Consider the following 23,033-nt stretch of genomic DNA (forward strand, 5'->3'; position numbering starts at 1 on the left):
ATAATTTTTACCCTGACATTAAGAGGTTGGTTCACTGGGAGTTGGGAATGTGGAGTAAAAGCTGCTCTTGATATTTCAAAGCTACAATATCTTGGGTCCTTTCACATAGGCTAAGTCTTATATTAGAGCTTGTTTAATAGTACTTTTAATATAGGGATACTGGAAAATGAATAGCTGACAGATTAGTAAGGTGAATGCTAGATTATCAAGACTAGCTACCAACAGGTTACTATCCCAAAACCCATTTGTTTGCAAACAGTTTCCATTTCTGTCAGAAAGCTTCTAGTTTTAAGGATACTTGAAATGATATTTAATTGCAAAATTTAAACTACATGATACTTCAATACCATCTCATGAAATTGGAGTCTAAATAGCAGAGAGACCCCAGTCTGAAAGGTCTAGGGCTATAGGAAACTCTTGACCAGTTGGGATAGATATGGAAATTTGAGAAGTGGTCTCCCTAGTTCTGGAGCCTACTAGACTCTTAGGCACTACAGAAAAGAAAAGAATGCTTGTCTGTCAGCTCTGACAGTGGCAAGGTAGCCTCATTCTCAGCCCCACAATCTTAGATATTGCTTAGTGGCTGGTGAACCTAGAAGTTCAATCCTTTGTTTTGTTTTCAGTGACACCACAAGAGCCAGGGGTTAGTGACTCTAGCACTTAGACGGGGCAGTGGTCATACCTTGTCCTTCACTCCTCTGCTACAGTATTACTCTATTCCAAAAGACTGTCATGACACTGTTAACTAGGCACAAAAACCAGTTTGCCTAAATTAATTTACAGAATGACAATAATCTAGAAACATGGGTAATGTATATTTTAAATAGTTCAAACCCTCTTGATTACTTCTGGGCTATGCTAAATGCTGAGTTTTAGTCAGTGGAATTCAGACAGATCATCAGACATAGGTGCATGTGGTAGAAATGCTACAGTAACATACCTGCTCATCTGTTTTGCACAGTGCACTGAACTTAAACACTGCTAAAAAAGGACGCCACACCGAATGCATGTAATGGCAGTGAGCATCATATACTATAATGTAGTATCAATAAACCATTAGGTATATTCACCCATGTTTCCAGGCTTCGTGGCCACCCTAAATATTCTCAGATACTTGTATTTTTAAATACTAGTTTGTTCAGATAACTCTTGAAGAGGAAAATTAACTTCATCCAGAATAACTAAAGACTTAACCCAGAGAAGTGTGTGTGTGTGTGTGGGGGGCAGGGGGGGGCGGGGACCAGAAGAAGGGAGGTCTGGATAGGTTCCTTCCATCTAATCTTCCCATCTCAAACTCTTTGGCACCAGTTCTCAAACCCTCACAGAAGGTAACTGGAGTCTTTTATGGCCAGGTCTTCCCTTGATGGGAGTCCTAAAAACTGTCAGACTTGCAGAAGTGAGAGTAAGATATGCCGTAATAACCACTTCAGGGCACACAGTGCTTAAGAGATAACAGGTATAGCATAAGAGTTCAAAAGTGGGAACAGCTCTGGCTAGTGAGAAATGGGAGAACTCTTCACACAACTACATGCAGGCATCTGGAAGGTTCCTTAATACTGGAAAATAGCACACATTTTCAAAACAAGTAGATTAGAAATTCCTTGCCCCACCTCTCGGGCTCCTTCCTTATTTTATCCAGAAAGTCTGACAGCTATGCCTTTTGTGTTAGTTGAACAGGGATGATTGATTTTATGAGTTTCTTTCAAAGCTACTCTAATATATCAATGTTTTAATAAATTTATGCCCAAGAGGATGAGGTATAAGGGGCTTCCTGACAGTAGATAATTTTACAGTAGAAAATGACTTTTTTTATAAACCTTGGTTTATTCTGTTGGAGTGGGATGACCCTCATTGAAAGTAGTAGTTAGGGAATTTTTGAGGTCTTGTCATACACTTTGTTCTTTCAGGATTGCTGTCAGCACTGGATCTTGTTGAAGTCAACCCTCTGTTGGCTGCTTCAGAGGAAGAAGCCAAGGCTACAGCTGGCCTGGCAGTGGATGTGATTGCTTCAAGTTTTGGTCAGACAAGGGAAGGAGGGCATAATGTCTATGACCAGCTTCCTACTCCTAGTTCACCAGATGAATCAGAAAATAAAGAGCGTGTGAGAATTTAGGAAATACTGTGTGCTGACACATGTTCATCACAATGGGCATTCCAGAGTTGTGAGATGTTTGAGGGGACAGGTACTTCATGGCCATCTGTGTCAATACTGCCTTAATGAGAACATTTACACATTCTCACAATTGTAAAGTTTCCTTTCTCTCTCCATTTTGGTGACCACTACTACTACTGTAAATGTATTTGTTTTTTTGCAGTTCACAGGTTGTCACTATGTTGGAGTACTACGTAAATTTAAAGAAGTCATAAACAGCATTTATTACCTTGGTATATCACACTGGTCTTCTTGCTGTTCCTTCACATTTGACTGGTTTTCCGTCTTTCCTCCCTCCTCCCAGTTTGGCTACACAGTGCATCCATGAACTGTTAGCTCACAGCAGCAATACGCTTATTCCACATCTCTAACACCATTCATTCACAGGGTTAAAGTTCTGGTCCATAAATCCTTCCCTGCGGGAAGTTTAATGCTTACGAAAGAATTTGTAATAAACCAGGCCTCCCAGGATGGCTAGCTCAAGTAAGATGATGATGGAAAGTAGCAGCTTGTTGGTTGTCACTCTATAAAGAGAAGCAAAATGAGTAGTCAGAAGTCTGGATAACCTTATTTCTTTCCATTCTTAAAACTGAGAGGTTTGACTTGGGGCTGAGACCAGATACTGTGAAGCAGACTAAATTTTTGATCACATAGCTACTTAGTAAGTATATACAGGCATTCCTTGTAGGTATTGCGGGTTTGGTTCCAAACCACCACAATAAAGCGAATATAGTAAAAAAGCAAGTCACATGAATTTTGCTTCCCAGTTCTTATTTAGTAATGATACTGTAGTCTAAGTGTGCAATAGCATCATGTATGTCAAAAAAAAATGTACATGCCTTAATTTAAAAATACTTAATTGCTAAAAAATGCTAACCATCATCTGAGCCTGTTTGAAAATGGCCCCAACAGAATTACTTGACATAAACCTTCCATTTGTAAAAAATGCAATATCTTCAAAGAACAATATAAGGTATGCCTGTGTGAGGTTCTTTAGCTGGTAAGTGACAACTTGAAAGCTGCTTTAGCTGTAATGCAGAGAAAAACTTATATACCTCACAGAAATGTTGAAAACTGGGACAATATACACCAAATGTTTTGATTTTAAAATGTCTTTAAATAGTAGTAACTTATTCTCTTTAAAAATCACTTTTCTAGGAGGGTCTAGTTAGAAAAATATTTATTATTATCTAACCATATAGAGTCATACCAGTTACATACTACAGCTGTGAGCATATGTTGGGAGAAATGTTCGTGGCAGACTCTCCAGTGTTGAAGTCCAGCTCAGGGATGGGTCCTAAGTAACCAGAAGCTGGGTAGTACCTCTCTTACTTTCTCTTCCTTCATGAGCCCAAATGGATATCTCTACAAAGGTGTAATATATAGGAGCTTCAAAAAATTTACTATCTTGCCAACACAAAGAATCCAATCTCTGGTTCTCATGTTCAGTCTAGATTGGTTTCCCCCTACTCCACAAGGAATTTACCACTGTTTAGGAAAATCTCACTCTCCCACTAGTTCCACGGCTCGGTTGTGATTTTGTTTCATGTACACTACCCACTTATCCCAAACAGCCTCAGTTACTGTCAGCACTTACATCAACGGTTTTTTTCTTTCAAGTCAACTTCTTGCTAACAAGACAGAGCTCCCGTATAAGGGGTTGCCTCCCATGAAGGGCAAGTAGAGCCAAAAGCAAGCACTAAGCAACAGCAAAGAAAACAGTTTTTGCAAATATCTTTCAAGGAATATGAAGCTCTAATACTCCCATGTGCTGTCTTCTCTATGAAATGTAAGATGGGGTTAAAAGTGCTTCCAGTGGACAAATTTTCCACTGCTCCAAGTCAAAGTAGAATATATTTTTAACAAAAGATTTTCTGGGGTATTTAAATATACAAGACAACATTCTTTATTTCTTCAGTTTTAATAGGACCTTTGCAAGTCACTGTTTAGAGTTTTGACATTCTTGGTTAAAGACTAGCATTAAGAGACATCAATTTTATGACTATTTTTACAAACTTACTTTCTGGACATTGACCGGAGAATCTTTCGACTTTTGCTCAAGTTTTCACCTGTGTTTACCAGCTGAGAAGAGAAAATGGCAATTATTTTTCCCTTTGTTCGAAAGTATACGCTCTAGAATTTGAACATTCCTAAATGATAGTGGGCATTAGGGGGTATATGCTGAAATAGCCCAAGGAACCAAACCAATTTAAATAACAGCCTCTCTGAGTGTGAGTAAAAAACTAGAAAGGACAAGATACTTTAATACTTGTCGAGTAGGCTTAGGAATTATTATATCCCAAGGTTCCTGTGAGAGACTTCTTGGGCCAAGCTAATTCTTTACCTTGGCTACTCAAAAGAGAAAGGCTTCAAGTGTACCTTGCCAGTAACTGAAGCAACTTAAGATTTGAATTTGATCAGCTAAACTCCAGGACAGCCTCTTGAGTTACAGTTTGTTTTTGTAGGCTGGCGGATTACACCTGGCGTATGGTTATTTTTTCTTTTTTCTTTGCCCTTTTAAGAGATACTTCATTGAATTGTAGAAAAGAATTAATCTTTTTTAAGCCTTTAAAATCTTTCTTCTTTGGTTGCCTGTTACTAATCTATAGATAGCTGGAGGATATTTCAACAGATGCCACCTGCCATCTGTCCCCAATCCCCAGTGGCCTTAGTAAATTGATCTCTCAGCCAATTCCTTGGCTTTTAAATTCAACCAATCCACCTGATATGTTCAAAAGTCAAAAACTATACAATCTGTGCATTACCTTCTCCATAGTTTACCTTAAATTCAGTACTTCAGTATGAATTTTCACTGATATAAGTGCATCATTCTGATTTAAGAATGGAGAATTGTAGCTGTTAAGCTATACAAGAAAATCACCTCAAATCCCCACACTGAACTAATGTTTTCCCATCCAAATCTTGCCCACAGTATCTGTTTTTCAGTTTGGATGTGCTTCATGCTATTAAGAACACTGAATTTTATTGGCAAGTTACACCATTTTAAAAATTTCTATGCAGATGTATGTAAAGGAAGAAATGAGTTTTCAGAGCCTCTTAGAGTGATAGATTAGAGGCCCCAATAGAACCATCGTCTGGTACAGCCATTGTCTGGCTTATTTCCATTTTCTTCACACAACAATCCAGCTTACCTTAGGTAACAGTAAAGAATTACAGTCCACGATTAAACCTCTGTAAATTGTCAGTGGTACTATTTTATGAAATGTGGAAAATAGCCTTGGCTCTAAATGAGAGGAAAATTAGGACCTTTTTAAGTAGATGGTGCTTTCATAAGAATAGCAGAATATTCTACTAGAAATAAAAATCTCAGAATGGTAATATAGGAATTAATAAAAGGATGGAGTGGCTTCAATCTTATATTTGACAACCTTAAATAAATGCAGAACTGGGTTTCTTCAGTCTTACCTTTCCCCCATCCAATAACCTCTAAATCTTAGGGGTAAAATTATTTTCAGGGAGATCTCTCAGCCACGCAAGCTAAAAACTGAGAAAAGCATAAGAACCTAAAAGGTTATATACCCTGGATTCAGAACTGCTGTAGCTTTCGGTTTAATTGGGGTTTAATGGGCCTGCCTACTTTCCCCACTCTTGCCCCTTTCCCAGTCCACCAGACTTACTCTATTCTTGGTACGTTCCAACTGGTCACGTTGCTCCCCCAGCTCTTCTATGATTTCTGAGCCAATCTGGTCAGTCTCTGTGGCAATCCGATGAGAACGCTCAATACTCTGAGTAGTCCGGTTCAAGCTGTCAGTGCCTTGCAGAAGCAACGCTCTTTGAGACTGTAGCCGATTCTGACAGGAGTATGGAAGAGAAATGTTTGACTTCTTCCATTATAAATACATTGCCAGCACAATCCTTCTGACAGAAGTATGGAAGGGAAATGTTCGACTTCTTCCATTATAAATACATTGCCAGTGCAATCCTTATGACCAGTGCTTATGTAAGAAGAGATTATAGTGTGCAATAATTTTCATTATTTTAAGACAACCAAAGATGCTAATGAACTATAAGATCCTATTCAAGGTCAGACTAAAGCAGAACTTTCAATCCAATACAGGATCACAATACCTCCCACTTCACTGCTTGTTATATGTAAGGCAAGGCAAGAAGAATTAAAAACATCAACATTTCCCTTGTTCATAATGAATTTGAACTGGTTCCTGTGCTTTCTGGACAAGCAAACCAACTAAATTCTACAGCCCTAGAAACAGAATGATTCACTGAAGATTCCTACCATTGGTACTGAGGACTGAGGGACTATGAATAAGCTATTCATTTTCAGCAAATACAGAAATCATTTGGAAGTCTGAGACACTGCCACATTCTGGGAAAAACTTAAGTGGCTACACTCTTGGTAAGCCCAAAAAGAATTTCACTTCAGGCCAAACATAGAAAACCATACCTCTGATGTTGCTACACTGGTGATATACTTTCAGGGAAGGAGGTTTGTGGGGCCAAGTAAGGTGCCCTAGCTGCCCTAACTTCCCAAGTGCCCTAATATTTAAATTCCCACCAAAGTTTTACTCCACCTATAATCCTAAGCACAGAAGGCATGAGACAGAAGTAGCTTTTTGTCAGGCAAGAACCACCACTGACAAGTGGGTGCAGCTCTAAGTTCTTATCTATTGAGAGCATATACGCATGCATATACACACTCATAAATAGGCCAGCTCACCGGGCCTATTGCTGAGCAGGTGACTATTCTTAGATACCATCATCAAGAGGTCAAAAGATAGGTTCCCAGATCAGAAGAAAGAAGTCTTCACTTCATATATGACATATAGACCAGTGGATAAGGAAACTACTGAATGAGACTGACATAAACCCCAGTTACTTTAGCTTAAAAAGCAGGAATGAGGCTTTTTTTAAAAAGATGGGGATTGTCACCTAATTAGGTTAAGAAAGAACAGAAAAAGAAAGATCACATAAATCAACACCTGATTAGAGACAATTTTACTAAAGGTGGTTATGTGTATCTAAATTATTAGTTCTAAAACTAATAATTGTAAAGCAAAATTATTCTTCGGATTTATCTCCCCTTCTTTGTTTTTGGTAATAAATGACCAAAGTCATTTTACACTTCTCATTTCACTTTAACAAGCTCCATCTGCCTCCCTTTTCCCAGTCTTCCTTCACAAGTGAATTCTGAAAATTTTACATGATTCTCAAATACTCTACTTTTGACTTCACCAATGTCAGGCCAGTATCATCTGAATGTCTTTCAAACTATATGATGCATCATGAAACTGTATCATCAGCCTTTCTACATACATAATCTGTACTTCCATTTCTCTCCCACACTACTTGCTAGGCCATTTCTATTTCGTACTATGGAATATAACCCCCCAAATGCAACACATTAAATTTAATCTTTATGAAGTTTTATTCCTTTAACTAGCTTCTCTAGATAGTTTCAGAATATAGATTTTCGATCTAGCCAGTCTAACTTTATAAATCAGAATACTGGAGACTAGAGAAGCAGTCTGAGTCACTTTACAACAGAGCATTCTGCCTTCTCTACTGTATCTTGGCTTTTGGGCCATCTTGATATAAATGTAAAGGAAAGCTTGGGTTAATTTTGTAACAATACTCTGATAAATTACAAATCTAACTATTTTGGGGGTACATGTAAGAAAGAAACTGGATAAATGAGTCAGAATATAGAGTCCAGAGATAACAAAAATAGGTAACATTTATATATTACCACCATATACCAAACACTGTTTTATAGATAAAGGACACAAAGAAATGTAAATAAGCATATGGGTTTTGAAAAGATCTGCTTTAAATAAGTAGAGGTAAGGGGAGAAAAGGAACTAGATTCAGGAAAGAGGGTAAGGTGGGCAAAACAAGAGTCTAGTGTATACTGTAACATGAACTGTACTCAACAATATGGTTAATTCTTATACCACAGGCCCTTAAGGGGAAAAAAAATCAGCTTACCATATGCTCATTCTCTACAGCATATGTGCCATACTTCATGTCTCCTCGACCCCCAGGTGTGGCTGTCAAAGGTGTGCTTCTCACTTCCCGGTGGAGTTTGGCAAGGTCCCTCCGATAGGTTCGAATCTTAGATGTCATAGGGTTACGGAAAGATAGGGGTGCATAGCGTAGTTCCTCTTCCATCTCTGACAGCTAGGAAGACAAAAAATAGTGAGTGGACAGACTGATTCTTTTCTGTCTCATCTGGGTATATGCCTAGTTTGGACTCATCAAACCACAGATATCCCAAATCAGTTCTCATGAGACCATATGCTCCACAAGGACAAGGGGCCACATTTAACAGGTTCACTTCATTATTCTGAGTGTCTGCACAGCACCTATCAAGCATAGAACAGGCATTTGAAAAGTATATGTTGAATTAGTAAAAAAGAAACAAGCACCTTACAGCTTATTATACATTTTTATATACATTCTCATTTAATTTTCACAACAAATCAATAAAGTAGAAAATACTATTTTACTTCACATATAAGACTTGAAGAAACCTGTTCAAATTTACACAATGAAAGAAGTCAGGATTTGGAATCCTCAAATTCTTTTCAGTATACCAAGTTCTTACCCCGTTATGTTTCAAGTGCTGTCATGAAGCACTTTGAGGCATTTTGTATCAAAAATGATAGGGGGTCTGGCATCAAGATTCTTCCCTTCCTCCTCCTCTTTCTGAAAACTAACTATCTCCATGTGGGAGATTACCGCAGGCCCACGTCGGATTTCCATTTTTCTGGGATAAGTGAAATATAACACCTAGACATGTTCACAAGAGGCCATAAATAATTTTCATCTGCCTGAGATGGCCAGAGTAGGATTGGTTCATTTTGCTAAGTTCAGAGAAAGACAGTAAGCACCAAAAATTAAATTGGTATTAGCTAAAAGATTTTTTAAATGCTATTAAAATGTTAACCAAAAAAGACTGGCTCTGTAACAAGTATCATAGATCTGTCCAGCTGTACACAAGTATTAAGAAAATAACAGTACTCTCATCATGAAGGAGAAAGTTTCTACAGTCTGGTGGCCCAATCCTTCTTAAAATAGATGTACAACTGAGAAAAGGAAGCAGATAAGCTTAACTTCTCAAACTTCATTAGGATAGGGAAGTTGTTCTTCAACAAGAAGGACATTCTCTAGTTTAAAAAGAATTTTTCTCCTCCTCAGTCTACTCTGGGGTAGCAAAGACTAGGGGCAACTATTTCTACAGAATTCTACTAGGGACCTGGATTTTAGCCCCAGGCTCCTGAAAGAGTTTGCTGAAGCTAGAGCATAATGGAGACAGGAAGACTCTCCTAATAGGTGAGAGCAAGGTTTCTTTTCTTAAAGGCAAGATTAAGAGAGAAGCAGTTGTTAAAACTGCTTAGCAACCTGGACCAACTTCTGACATCATTAGGTCCTGATTAGGAACTCATCCCATCCATGCACATCTCGTCCAAGGTACCGAATCCAGGCACTATGCTGTCTTTTAAAACAGAAGAGAATGTAGCTGGAACCACCTCCGAGCTACATTTTCTGTGACAGTTTAACAAAGAACTGATCTTAATGGCCAGCTTTTAAAATGAGATTTTAAAAGACCAGCCAGGTAAATGTATGAGAATGCCCTTATGAATCACATCAGGAATGTATTAGTATTATCAAAGCTTCATTTCAGGAGAGTCTTTGAACTTTACCCATTTGTTTTTTGTTAACTCATTCCCATTAACTGGCCTCATTTAGTAAGAAATAATCAAAATAAGAATCAATAGGTGGGAAGAGTTAATCTGTGATCAGGTCATTAGCACTGGAAAAGATGAACACTAGGTAGAAGAAGTAAGGACTTGCTCCCTCTTCTCACCGTTTCATTTGCTTCCTGTTGCTTTTCATCAAAATCTCTGATCAACTTCTTCTTCTCTTCTGGAAAAATAAGACAAGTTTCAAACGCTCAGTCTTGCTTCTGTAGAGGCCATCCCTCTGCTTAGAATAAAACCCCATTCCTCCCCTGTTGGGGACAGTAGTACTTAATCACTCTTAAAAGGCATTGAGACATGTATGGGAGCTTGTTACCACAATGACTGGGGAAAGGGGAGAGGGAGGGTATTACTATTGGCATTTAGTGTCCAGGGAACAAGAATATGCATGCTTGGGACAGTCCTGCACAACAATTACCTGGCCCCAAAGGCCAATAGTGTCCCTGCTAAGAAACACTACAGGTCTAAATTAATCACTGTCAATCTTTTTTCCCCCAATCCTAACTAGGCACACTTTCATCCATACGAATGTTTAACTAGAAAACAGTATGGAGGTTTCTTGAAAAATCAAAAATGGATAATACACCTTTTGACTCAGCAATTGCACTTCTAGGTATTTATCCAAAGAAAACTAAAATAATTCGTAAAGATCTATGTACTTCAAAATTCATGGCAGCACAATTTACAATAGCCAAGATATGGAAGCAACCTAAATGTTCATCAACAGACAACTGGATAAAGAAATTATAGTTCACATGCACAATGGAATATTACTCAGCCATTAAAAAAAATGAAATTCTACCACTTGCAACGACATGGATGGACCTAGAGGTTATTATGCTGACTTAAATGGGTCAGAGAAAGATAAATACCATATGATTTCACTTATATGCGGGATCTAAGCAACAAAAAGAACAAACTAATCGAAAACAGATTACTCACAAACATAGTAGACAATTTGGTGACAAAGGGAAGGGGTGTTGCGGGGCTGAGAGAATGGAGTGAAGGATTAAAGGAGTACAAATTACTAGCTGATAGTTAGGCATGGGGATGGGGAGCACCGCAGAGGGAATGCAGTTAGCATTAATATGATGGCTAGGTGGAGGGCTGAGGGAGGGAGCAATTGGGATCGTTTGATGAACTATATAGATGTCTAACCAATGTACTGTATACTTGAAACTAATTTAAATAAATTTTATAAAAAAGAATGTTTAACAATATTTGTTCTCTGAAATTCCTGTCCCCACTTTCAACCACACTCTGAATCACTTCTCTTTTTAACCCTTATCTACTGCTTTTCTGCCAAAAAAAATTCAAAACTCATCTATTCTGTTTGCTGGAGAGGCTGCATGGGATGGCACGTTTTTTGGCCATACCTACTGGCAATGGTATGGGAAACAATATAAACGCCACTGACTCAAGCAGTAAGAAAATCATTCCCCTTTCAACTGTCTTTCAATCCTTTGCATCATGTCATTTTGGTGCTAGTAAGTATTTAATACCTAAAAATTACTACTTTCTCCTTTTAACAAAAATAGAAGAGGCTTTAGCATCAAAACAATTAACATCTAACTAAAACACCATTGTTTTGTCTTTCTTGTATTTTTCCTGATCATTTAGATAGGTTCTGCTGATTTCTGCCATTTAAAGTAGTGTTACAAAATTTCTTTTAAATAACTTCATGTATTACATAAATATGTTTCACATGAACTAAATTGATATAAAGAACGAAATAGTAAACATGGTACTTGGACATGTCAAAAATGATGAAAGGAGTACTGGCATGCCATCACTTGGTAAACACCTGAACAGGGTAGAACTACTGGTGAGTAAAGGGAGTTAAGTTCTCGTCCTAGCTTTGGGCTTGACCCAATGTGTAAGCCTAAATAATTCTCTTCAGCTTTTTGGGATCTGACCTCCTTCCTTGGCTATAAAATGAGGAGGTAGGTAATCCCTTCATATCTAACGAGTCCTTTTTATGAGGAGCTTCATTTTAAAAAATGTATACATTCAAATGAATGTTCACCCTGGAAATCTACACATAATCTATTACCACAGTTACCATTGCTTAAAATATTTTTTGAACTCATCTTTTGAAATTACCTTCACAATCTAGGGATACAGCCTTTTTAAAATTGTGGTAAAAAATATATATGTAACATAAAATTTACCATTTTTACCATTTTTAAGTGTATAGTTGAATGGCATCAAGTATATTCACATTGTTGTACAACAATTACCACCATCCATCTCCAGAACCTTTGCATCATCCCAAACCGAAACTCTGTATTCATTAACACTAACTCCCCATCTGCCTTTTCCCAACTCTGGTAACTACCATTCTACTTTCTGTGTCTATGAATCTGACTACTCCAGACACCTTATACAAGAGGAATAATCATACAGTCTTTGTCCTTTCGTGTCTGGCTTATTTCACTTAGGATAGTCTTCAAGGTTCAATTATGTTGTAGCACAGTTGGGGACACAGTCTTTTAAAGCTATGTTTTTTCAGTCAATATGACTCCTAAATACAAATCAGCATTTCCATCAGCTGAAGAAAGAGCAATCTTTTCCAATGCCAAAGTAAACAGCTGAGTGGGGCTTATGGAGGGATGGCATGTGGGTAGTCAATATGCTGTCCCAAAATTTTCTTGGATAATTTTGTTTAACCTGATTTTAACCTTAAGTTTTGACTTTTGAATCCAATTCCATCCAAATAAGATGCAATACTGTGTCTTTACATGAACTTACATTATGTCAATCACAATAGTATCTAGTATATCAGTTGTCTGCTGTTTTTAAGTGATTATAAATCATTTGGGGTGTGTACATTCTATATTCTCAACTTGAGATCAAGCTCCTCCAGAAGAAGAAAATTTACTTTTTTCTTTCATAGGTCCCATAACTTCTAGAACTTTAAACCTGACAATGCACCTTTACTATGCTTCATTCATTGTTATGTGCTATTTCCTTAATATATACAAAACACTCCAGGTGAACTATTTTTCACTCCACACTGCCCACAAAACCCAGGGTTTGTTGTTTAAAAAAAGAAAAAGTTAAGCCATGGCAAATGGTCTGCATCTTGACCACCCTGATGTAACTGAAACAGGCACCAAAGCAGCTATTACTATGCCTGAGTGGGCTGTGTTTTCAGCCACCAGCAGTGAAATAATATCTGCAATCAAGAATGGCTACTTCCATGGAGAGGTATCATATTATTCTGCAAGAAGCTGTCACACAAAGTGCTGAGTGTCATCACTCTTCTGTACAGGTCCATCTCCAAACTCAAGCACACTTACTCCTAATCCAAGCCAGACAGTATGAAGTAGTCTGTTTATATATAAGTATGTTCCCTTCCTAGCTCACATTTTTCTACAATTCTGGTAGTCACAAAATCTCCTCCCATATTCTTCCTTTGTTAAAAAATATGAAAATCTGCATTCTTAAGAGGCAAATTCTAGAATGATTCAAAGAAAGTGGCCACATAAAAATAAGAGTAGGGAGAAAAGAGGTAGCCCACAGAATCTTGACCCTTTCACTAACTTCTCTGCGTGATTCTGTTATTCTCAGTCGTTCTGGAGTTGGAATACTCCATTCTACATGAATTCATAAGACATACATTCTCCTAGGAGTGTTCTATAGCTTACATACTTTAAAAAGAAATACACTCCCTTTGAAAACAATTTGAAGAACCTCACCACATTAAGAGATCCTTTATGTAACTTAACATTAAAAAAAAAAAGCCACTCTAATCATCCCCTCTAATAATGAAGCCAGGGAAGCAGATACTTAAAGGTTCAAAAGAGGCTGAACCTTTATCCATCTGAGAGGTATCAGTAGCTGCTTCTTTATATTTTAGTCCCAGAATCGTCAAACCAATGATGTTAGAGCTGAGAGAGACCTCAGAGATCATCCAGTCTAACCTCATTTTACAGTTGATAAAATTAGAGACTGGAAAAACTGCCTTCACCAAGATCATAAGAGGAGTAAAGGTAAGGCGACACTAGTTCTAGAATGCAAGTTTGACTCCCAATCCAACGTTTCTGTACATTATAGCTCTAAGGAGCATTTCTGTGCTCCCAGGTAACAGGTAAGATCTGTTCAGACCTTTTAATTTTTAAATTAGAATTAACACTATAATCAACTACAAAAAAGCTGGTCTGCATACTGGGTGGAATGGGCATCATAAACAAGAGTGAGCCACTCCAAACAACACTATCTACCACCCACACTCCTTCCCAAACCAGTCACATGTAAGTGACTCATTCTGAGACTGACTGTTTGGTAAACTGAGTGGATGGCAGCACCACACCCTGGACATGAATAAAATAGGAGCAGAAAGTCAGCTCTGAAAGACAGAGCCAGAGGAAACCTTCATTAACGATCAACGAGGTGTCAGTTTCTCTTCCTTACAGGAGGTTTGAATTTCCAACTCAAGAATGACTAACCTTGGCCCCTAAGAGCTGTGGAAATAATTTCGGTTTCACTAGGATCTTTAAAATACGTGGCCAGTTTGCTTTTGGCACTCCACCGTGGCATTTCTAGGATCTACATCCTCTATATGTAGACCACAATAGTTTTACCTGATTTCACACCAACCACATAGGAGGTAAAAGCATTAGAGTCCTCTAAACCTGTTTCCTCATCTGTAAATAGGAACTATAACAACTGACCTCATAGGGTCATTTGAAAGGGTAAAAGAGATAATACATATAAGAAGCACTTGGCAGATGCTAGGTACATCAAGGGTTCAATAAATAGTAACTACTATTATTTTTTAAACAAATTCTTAGGTAGGATAAACTAAAAGCAAAAATAAAATTCACCAATGAATATAGTGTTGGAAAAATTAAATTCCAGTCATTGAGTAATTGGTATTTACCAATCTTCTGCAAAGAGTCCTCCATAGTGTTTTTTTCCTGGTTCCCAAGATAAGTTCTCATGTATAGGTACCAAAATTTAAGTAAATTAAATGGAAAATTTTTGACAATTTTACACTCATTAAGACATATGGAGAGATGCCTTCAGGTGCTACAAAACCAAAACTAAAAATTATATCTATAGGCACTTACTCTGTTACTTGGATAAGAATTTACAACAATTTGAGGTATTTAGAGAGGTATCTTTTCAGATGCTACAAAACTAAGACTAGAAATTATGGCTGTAAGTGCTTCATATCATATTAAATGGATTAATAATTATCACATATGCTAACAGATTATGAATGCCAAACAAACTTTCTATAATAGAACACATTGTTAGCTATCCTTTTTTTTATAGATGTATACAACCATTTTAAAAGTGATGAAAATATGAAAAACAGTGTATAATAGAAATAAAATCACACTCCTTTCAACACCCAATCATATACTTTCCCCAACAATCCAGAGTAGTTATACAATCATTCAGCAAATATTTATGAAGCACCTAGAATGTATTAGGATAGGCATCATTCTCGGTGCTTAGGATACATAATAAACAGACGAAATATAGAGTTAACGACAGAAGAGGGAACACTTCCAAACTCGTTTATGAGGTCAGCATTATACAGATACCAAAACCAGACAAGGACACAGAGAAGGAAATTACAGGCCAATATCCCTGATGAACACAGATGCGAAAATCCTCAACGAAATATTAGCCAACTGAAATCAACAATACATTAAAAGAATCACACACCCTGATCAAGTGGGATTTATTCCAGGGATGCAAGGATGGTTTGACATCTGCAAATCAATCAACGTGATACACATTAACAAAATGAAGGATAAAAATCACATGATCATCTCAATCGACAAAGCATTTGACAATTCAACATTCATTTATGATAAAAACTTTTAATAAAGTGGATATACATGGAATGTATCTCAACATAATAAAGGCCATATACGACAAGCCCATAGTTAACATCAAACTCAACAGTGAAAAGTTTTCAGGAGCAAGATCAGAACAAGATATGGATGCCCACTCTCATCGCACATTTGGTATTTGGTGACCAGAAGTGAAGTGTTCTGTGTGAGTACTAAAGGACACACACAGAAAAGAAACACACAGGAGGAAGGACTGGGTTTCTCCTTATACAGGAAAGAAAAACTTAAGAGGGGAAAAAAATGGGTTTTCCTTATATGTACATTTCCTCTTTATATATCCTTGGTTCTTTTGTCATAAATTAATTGACCATATATGTGAGGGTTTATTTCTGGGCTCTCTGTTCTGTTCCATTGATCTCTGTATCTGCTTTTATGCTAGTACCATACTAGTTTGATTATAATAGTTTTGTAATATAGTTTGAAGTCAAGAAGCGTGATCCTCTAGTTTTGTTCATTTTCCTCAAAATTTCTTTGGCTAATCAATATCTTTTGTGGTTCCATACAAACTTTTGGACTGTTGCATTTGTGCTTGGGTAGAAATTCACACCATTTTGACTGACCTCTTCACAGAAATGAAAAAAAAATTATGTAGATGACAAAGGTTAATATAACTAAGTTTTCTATTTTTCATACAGAATACATTATTTAGCCTTATAGAAATGGACACTGCAAAATTTAATTCAGCATCAGACTGAAAGAAAAGTATTTTTCAACCATGTAAATCAGATCCATCACTGTCCTGGCTCAATACCCTTTAACTGCATCCCCTCACATTCAGAAAAAGATGCAAATCTTTCACTATGGTCTACAAGGCCACACATGATCCGCCTACCGCTTTCTAGCCTCATCTATTACTACTACCTCCTTTGCTCATTCCACCCCAAACACACTGGCCTTCTTGCTCTTCCTAGAACATGCCAAGCTCATTTCTGCTTAATGGACTTTGTAGTGCTATTCTGTCCTCCTGAAACTCATTTTTCCCAGTTTTTTGCATGGTTCACCCCCTTACCCATTCAAGTCTTTGTTCAAATGACATCTCTTCAAAGAAGTCTTTCATGCCATCCAATTTGAAAATAGAGTGCCACCCCCCTCAATTCCTTTGCTCTGCTTTATCTCTCTATACAGGCATACCTTGGAGATATTGCAGATCGGGTTCCAGACCACCGCAATAAAGCAAGTATCACAATAAAGTGAGTTGTAATCTTTTTGCAGGTGGAGGGTCTTGCCTTCAATTTGTAAAAAAACGCAACATCTGTGAAGCACAATAAAGCAAAGCGCAATAAGACCAGATATGCCTGTGTTATCCTTAACACTACCTCTTAATATTTATATATTATCATCAATTCACTAAAATGGGAATTTGTAAATCTTTTCACCGTAATTTGCAATATTAACAGCATCTAGGGCACTGACTGGCACATAGGAACCTCTCCCACTAAATACATGTTAAACAAACGTATTTATTTCATTCTCTCCAGTCATTCAATTCATATGACCTTGGGTAACTAAAACTTGAGCTTTGACCCTTAAGAGAAAACAATAAAACACAGTCTTATCCGCCTTACCATCAGATTAAGTTCATTCTGAGGCAAAAAATTATGCTTCCTACAGATTTAATTGGACAGCTCTAGTTCCTTCAAAGCCAGCAGCAACCTGAAGTTTGCAATCAAGAGGCAGGAAATAGTCCAAGCAGAAAATCCCTAAGAGGACCACACCTAAACTACACCATCCCGATTTTAATGACCAATCGCTCCAAACTGATATTTACCAACCCCAAAAGTCACGATTCCTTTGGATTCTTAACCTTTTTGGTGCTACGGATCCTGAGTCTGGTGAAAACTATGGCCCTCTCTTGAGAATAACTTTTTAAACGCATAAAACAAAATAAAGACAGCTACAAAAGCAACCAATTCTACTGAAATACAGAACCGCAGATTTAAAGTCTCCTATGCTCTTTCTGCCAAAGTGTAAATGAGAAAATTTTGAAGGCTACAGGAAAATCAAGAATGACACTCCCAAGACCCACCCCTAACTAAGCACCCAAGGTGGAAGCAGGGAGCTCCAGGCGCCGGGACCCAGCTGGCTCTAGGGGGCGTGTTTGAGGATGAGGAGCAGAAAGAAGAGGGCCTGGGTCGGGGAGGAGGGTGGAGACTTTTCTTTCCAGAATGCGTGCGACCGAGTTCCCCGCGGCTCCACCCGCCCCCGCCTCACCTGTTCCTGCAGCCCCCAGGAGCCGCTCCGGCACCCGTCGTAGGTCTTCATGGAGGCCGCGGAAGATCTCATGTAGTTTCTCGAAATGCTCAGAGGAGGCGGCGGAGGTAGCCATGGCGCAGGCCACGCTCGAGTACTGGCCGCCGAAATTCGGTGCGCGGGCCCGTTCCTAGCCCGGCGGTCAGCCGCCTAGCCCCGCAGGCATCACGGCGACCACCACTACCGCCGCCCTGGACGAGACGCTTCCGGGGCCGCGGCGGGGTCCTTCCGAGCAAGAACGCCACTCCCTTCATTCCGTCACTGAAGGATCGCCGAGCGCGAAAGCCTGATGGAAAGTCGGATGGCCTCTGCCGCCCGGGCGACTCCTATGAGAGTGGCGGCGCGCCGGAGTAAGCGGCAGCCCCGGAGTCCCGGAAATACCCGCTCCAGTGTTGGGGAGAACGCCAAAACGGAAAGGACTGCGCGGACCCGCGGGACGGGCAGCGCGGCCACCTCTCTCCAGGGCCCCGCCTTCCGGCGTACGGCGTACGCTGCAGTGCGTGCCGGGAACTGTAGTTTGATGTGGAAAGAGCTCCGACTCGGAGGTCACGCGTCGCAGCGGGGCGGTGGCCCAGCCAGCACCGTGGCTGCCTAAGGTGAAGCTAACACGCAGTGGTTTGGACGTCACCCTCACTGTCATCGTACTGTTTGGCCACCGTTTCTCAGTTCACGTCTTGACTAAATGTTAGCTTTCAACCCTCGAAAGGTAGCTGGGCTAGGTTCCTCCTTGCTCTGGAGCGGTAAAGCACTTTTTCTGGGGAAGCCAAGTGACTAGGGTCACATTCTTTCAGAAGTGGTCTCTGGGCAGTGTGATCCCTAAAATACGCAACCTCTAGCGGCCGGGTTGGCCTTAGTGCGTTCGTTCACTCAGCAGGTGTTTAATGTTAAGCGTCGTCTCTGTGCAGGGGATCTGGGCATATGTTGGTAAATAAAAGATTCCCTTTCTCTACTGAGGTAATTTATAATGTGGTGAGCAACAAGGTCTCGGCTTCAAGTCTCACTAAGTGTAACGTGTTAACAAGTATGAAGTCTTTTCCTGCACTCCATGGGTTTTCATAGTTCAATGGAAGAAATTCCTATTTTCACAGATTTCATGGTTAGGCCTATGGAGCCCGTCCTGAAATATTTGCTTGTCAGCTCAATACTAAAATTGCCCACACGTATTAAGAGATACATTACTGCTCAGGAGGAAACGATTTAGTGATTTATATCTCCTGGACCTTTTTCATTTTATTAGATTGAGTTCATTGACCATTGATTAAACAAACTTTTGGTGAGCTAATATTCATTAAGCATAAAAAGATAGCAAAATCTGAGAATGTCTGTGACAGTGTGAGAATGTACTGTGAAGTCCCATAGCTTTGTTAAAGAAGGAGCAGTCACAAAAAGGAGAGAGAGAAATACCCTGGGATGGAAGAAGTGATATTTGAACAGCATCATAAAAGAAAAGTAGAAAATAGGTGGATGAATAATCATATTATCACACATTTGAAGTTAATGGCATTTCAATTGAGACTACAGTGGCTAGATTCTGGGACAAATTATCCTCAGAATGAGAAATGATTTGCATAACCATAATAATGAAGTGTTTTCTTCTTTTGACTAAACATTTTCTGTTGACTCTAAACTTTAATTTTTAGTGTTGTAAATAAAAACATGATAATAAAAAAAATTTGTCATTGATGGTTCAATATAAATTAAGTAAAATTAATTCACTTATTCTACTGTACTATTATAAAAATTTTTTCAATTTTTCCATAAAATGGCCATTTCTAAATATGTAGTTTAATGGTCAAGACAAGTTAACACAAGATTATTTACAAATAGAAGAAGACTGTGGTCCCATAACTCCTTCCTCACCAAAGTCCAAGAAAACTAAAAACTATTAGAATAACATACTCTAAACAAGTGATAGAAACATTAACAGTTCCTCAGACATCCTTTGGCAGCATTAATGTTGATAAAAGTTCTTCAAATGTAGATTTTTTTTTTTAGCAAGTAGACATTTTAATCTTGTCAAAATAATGTAAAGAAATGCCCTAAAAGATAATTAAATTGACTGTAACTACCAATATCAGTCCTTAAGATAATTTTGCAGAAGAAAAAATTGAGGCTTTTTGTTTGTTTGTTTTGATTTTTTTCCCTGCCACATTGGTTGACTGTACTTATATGAAGATAGTACCTTATCAGTCTACCTAACTCAGGTGCTTACCCTTAATCTATAGCTAGCTGGATATTGCCATCTTTAGCTGTTTTTGTTTCTTGGTTTTTTTAATCCTTAATTAGTCCCTTCATTGCATGCATTATCTTCCAGGCTTATTCTCTTTTTTTGAATGTCTTTCCTGCTACCCAAGGTGCATCTTGGTGGGTAGTTATCAACATACACAGAGTCTGCTTCCTCTTGCAGCTCTACCCATTTGTATCGAAGACTAGATGACACTGGTTTACTCCATCTCTGATCTTTTACCTGCACCAAAGTCCAGTTTAATACTGTTCCTTTGTGGCTATTTTTAATTTTGTGAAAAAACTCCTAACTGTATAAATACATAAGAACACATATACTAACAATCTCCGAACAGCCTTGCCTTTCTGAATTTCTAAGCAAAACTAAGGCACAAAAGGAGACCTCCATGGATCTGGGGTCAGTAATTGAAGTCAGGAGGTCTACCTTCTCAAACTGTGCCTTTCATTCACTCCTTACTCGTCAGAGAAATAGGAAAATGACAGTTTAAATTTGAATTTTTATTTCTGCCTTCCCTCAAATTTCTGCCAACCTCCAAACCCCACAAACTTCTTAGAAAAGGAAGCTCTTCCATGGTCTAGACATGGGAAAGTGTCTTAACAGTGGCTTTCGGTTGTCAGAGATAAAGCCATACCACAATCCTGATTCAGTTAAATTTCCTGAAATGATCCAGATGTTGGTGCCATGATGGTTTTCTTAAGAGGTAAGGCATAAGCCCTGCTCTCGAGCCAAGCTTTGTGACTTCTGGAGTTCAACTGAGACTGCAGCGTGGCCCCCTTGAAGTGAAGGTTGGTTGGTTGTGAGGAACTAGTCCAAACTGCCACAAATCAACGCTGCCATAGCTTAGGTTCTCCTACGTAGTAGGTTTCAGGCCACATGAGAGTCTACTTATCATATGATATCTCCAGTAACTGGCAATAAGAGGAGCAAAGTGTATCTGGACAAATGCAAGGTGTTTCGATGAATCTGGCAGTGTATGCTGGGCTTTTATCAGCTATTAAGCTGGCAAGGCTGGAAAGTTTGCTCTCTTTGTGCTCAAGCTTTTGGCCATCCTGAAGGAGAATCAACTTGGGAGGAAGTACCGAGTAGTCTGCTGCAGTCTGCTCTTGGGTCCAGCTGCCACCATCTGTCAATCCATAGGGATGCCCAACAGGTCACAGCTGACATCCCATAGCCGCCTTGCTATCGTCTCATTACGAGCCTGGGCAGACACCCATGTCACATGGCAGTCACTGGAAAAGAAAGAGGGGTTTAAAGAACAGGGTTAAGAATGGAGTCTGTTCTCTGCTTGGGATAAGGAATATGACAAAAAAACAACCCAGAGATAACATGTCCTCTAGGCTCTTCACAGATCCAGTGTTTGGCCTAGCTCTTCACTCTCCAATATTCACCCCAGAGAAAATGTAATTTTCTGATCTGAATGCTTTGTTTAATAAAATGCATATCATTTAGTCTTTATATTCCTCTTTATATGTATATATTTAACTATAATATCAGTGCCCGCCTGACACCTGTGTATGTCCATCTTGTTCAAATAAATCTCTGAGGTCCATTCTACAGGACTTTGTACAATGTCATAAAACTGAGATCCTGCTATCTACATTGGTCACAGATGTTTAGAGTAGTAAAAAATGAAAACGACAACAAAAAAACACTTCTTATTGCTGGTCTTCCACAAGTTATGAATGTTTTAAACTTGAAAAACAAGTCAGCTTCATAAGTAACCAAAGAAGGAAAAGATAATCGCAGAAAAGAAATGGTAACAAGGTACCCAGTGTTTCATATACCTTCTCTTCATTGCTATAATTCTAATTATGTTAAGTCCCCATTAAGTGCACGGAGGTTACCCCAACTCTGCACTGCTCAGAAAATTTTCTCAAGGATAATTCTTTTACTCATTTTTGTATTTTCTGTATCTGGTACAGAGCAGGTATCCATTGAAGGTTTTGTTTGTTTGTTTGTTTTTCTTAATGATTGAGTAAACAGATCACAATCTTTGAAATTATGTGAAAAGCATTTTTAAAAACTACTATTTCAAGAAAACTGCTTCCTGGACATTTGAAGCAAATTCTGAAGGTGAAAAGGTGAGCTGACAAGTCTGAAATAACCACTTGCAGCAAACCCCTAACACTACGTCCATTTAGACAGTGCTACTCAAAGTGTGAGCTGTGGACGAGCAGCAGAAGCATTATCTAGGAACTTGTTAGAAATGCTAATTCTCAGGCAGAGTTCAAAACGATGGTTATAAGGATGCTCTATAATCTCAGTGAGAACTTCAACAAAAAGACAGGAAACATAAAAATGGAGATAGAAAACATAAAAAAGCACCAGTCAGAAATGAATATGCAATAATTGAAATGAAGAATACATTAGAGGGAATCAATAGTAGATTCAATGAAACAGAAGACAACCAGTGATTTGGAAGATAAGGTAGCAGGAAATACCCAATCAGAACAGCAAAAAGGAAAAAAAATCCAAAAATATGAGGATAGTTTAAGAGACCTCTGGGACAACATCAAGTGTACCAACATTCACATCATAGGAGTACCAGAAGAGAGAGAAGACAAGGAATTGGAAACCTATTTGAAGAAATGACAGAAAACTTCCCTAACCTGGTGAAGGAAATATACATACAAGCCCAGGAAGGCAGAGAGTCCCACACAAGATGAACCCAAAGAGGCCGAAACCAAGACACATCATAATTAAAATGTCAAAGCTTAAAGACAAAGAGAGAATCTTAAAAGCAGCAAGAGGAAAGCAGTTAGTTACCTACAAGA

The 23,033-nt window shown here is 38.6% G+C and overlaps 3 protein-coding genes across 8 annotated transcripts in view; 1 reads left to right on the top strand and 2 right to left on the bottom strand.

Moving 5' to 3' along the window:
• Window positions 1-2,393, top strand: part of ARG2 (arginase 2) — a 30,105-nt gene extending 27,712 nt beyond the window's left edge. For 3 of the 4 annotated variants that reach the window (XM_039875302.1, XM_039875301.1, XM_039875304.1), the window contains exon 8: window positions 1,908-2,393. In XM_039875302.1, coding sequence (XP_039731236.1) covers window positions 1,908-2,113 — 206 coding nt within the window. In that variant the 3' untranslated portion in view covers window positions 2,114-2,393. The remainder of the gene's footprint in view (window positions 1-1,907) is intronic. The other variant, XM_039875303.1, reaches the window with a different exon arrangement.
• Window positions 2,348-18,427, bottom strand: VTI1B (vesicle transport through interaction with t-SNAREs 1B). Of its 2 annotated transcripts, XM_039875307.1 has the most exons (6): window positions 17,976-18,427; window positions 9,999-10,057; window positions 8,117-8,308; window positions 5,791-5,964; window positions 4,173-4,234; window positions 2,348-2,676 (listed from the first exon to the last, which is right to left on the bottom strand). In XM_039875307.1, the coding sequence occupies exons 1-6, from the start codon at window positions 18,088-18,090 to the stop codon at window positions 2,580-2,582; spliced, it is 699 nt and encodes a 232-aa protein (XP_039731241.1). In that variant the 5' UTR covers window positions 18,091-18,427; the 3' UTR covers window positions 2,348-2,579. The 2 variants fall into 2 exon arrangements, with proteins under 2 accessions (XP_039731241.1, XP_039731242.1); XM_039875308.1 differs by lacking the exon at window positions 9,999-10,057 and having other exon boundaries at window positions 2,352-2,676; window positions 17,976-18,109.
• A 1,354-nt stretch (window positions 18,428-19,781) lies between these two features.
• RDH11 (retinol dehydrogenase 11) overlaps window positions 19,782-23,033 on the bottom strand; it is a 15,378-nt gene continuing 12,126 nt past the window's right edge. For both annotated transcript variants that reach the window (XM_039875305.1, XM_039875306.1), the window contains exon 7: window positions 19,782-21,488. In XM_039875305.1, the coding sequence (XP_039731239.1) occupies window positions 21,386-21,488 (103 nt within the window). In that variant the 3' untranslated portion in view covers window positions 19,782-21,385. The remainder of the gene's footprint in view (window positions 21,489-23,033) is intronic.

This window comes from Pteropus medius, unplaced genomic scaffold, assembly GCF_902729225.1.
Source record: "Pteropus medius unplaced genomic scaffold, Ma_sr-lr_union100, whole genome shotgun sequence".
NCBI lineage: Eukaryota > Metazoa > Chordata > Mammalia > Chiroptera > Pteropodidae > Pteropus > Pteropus medius.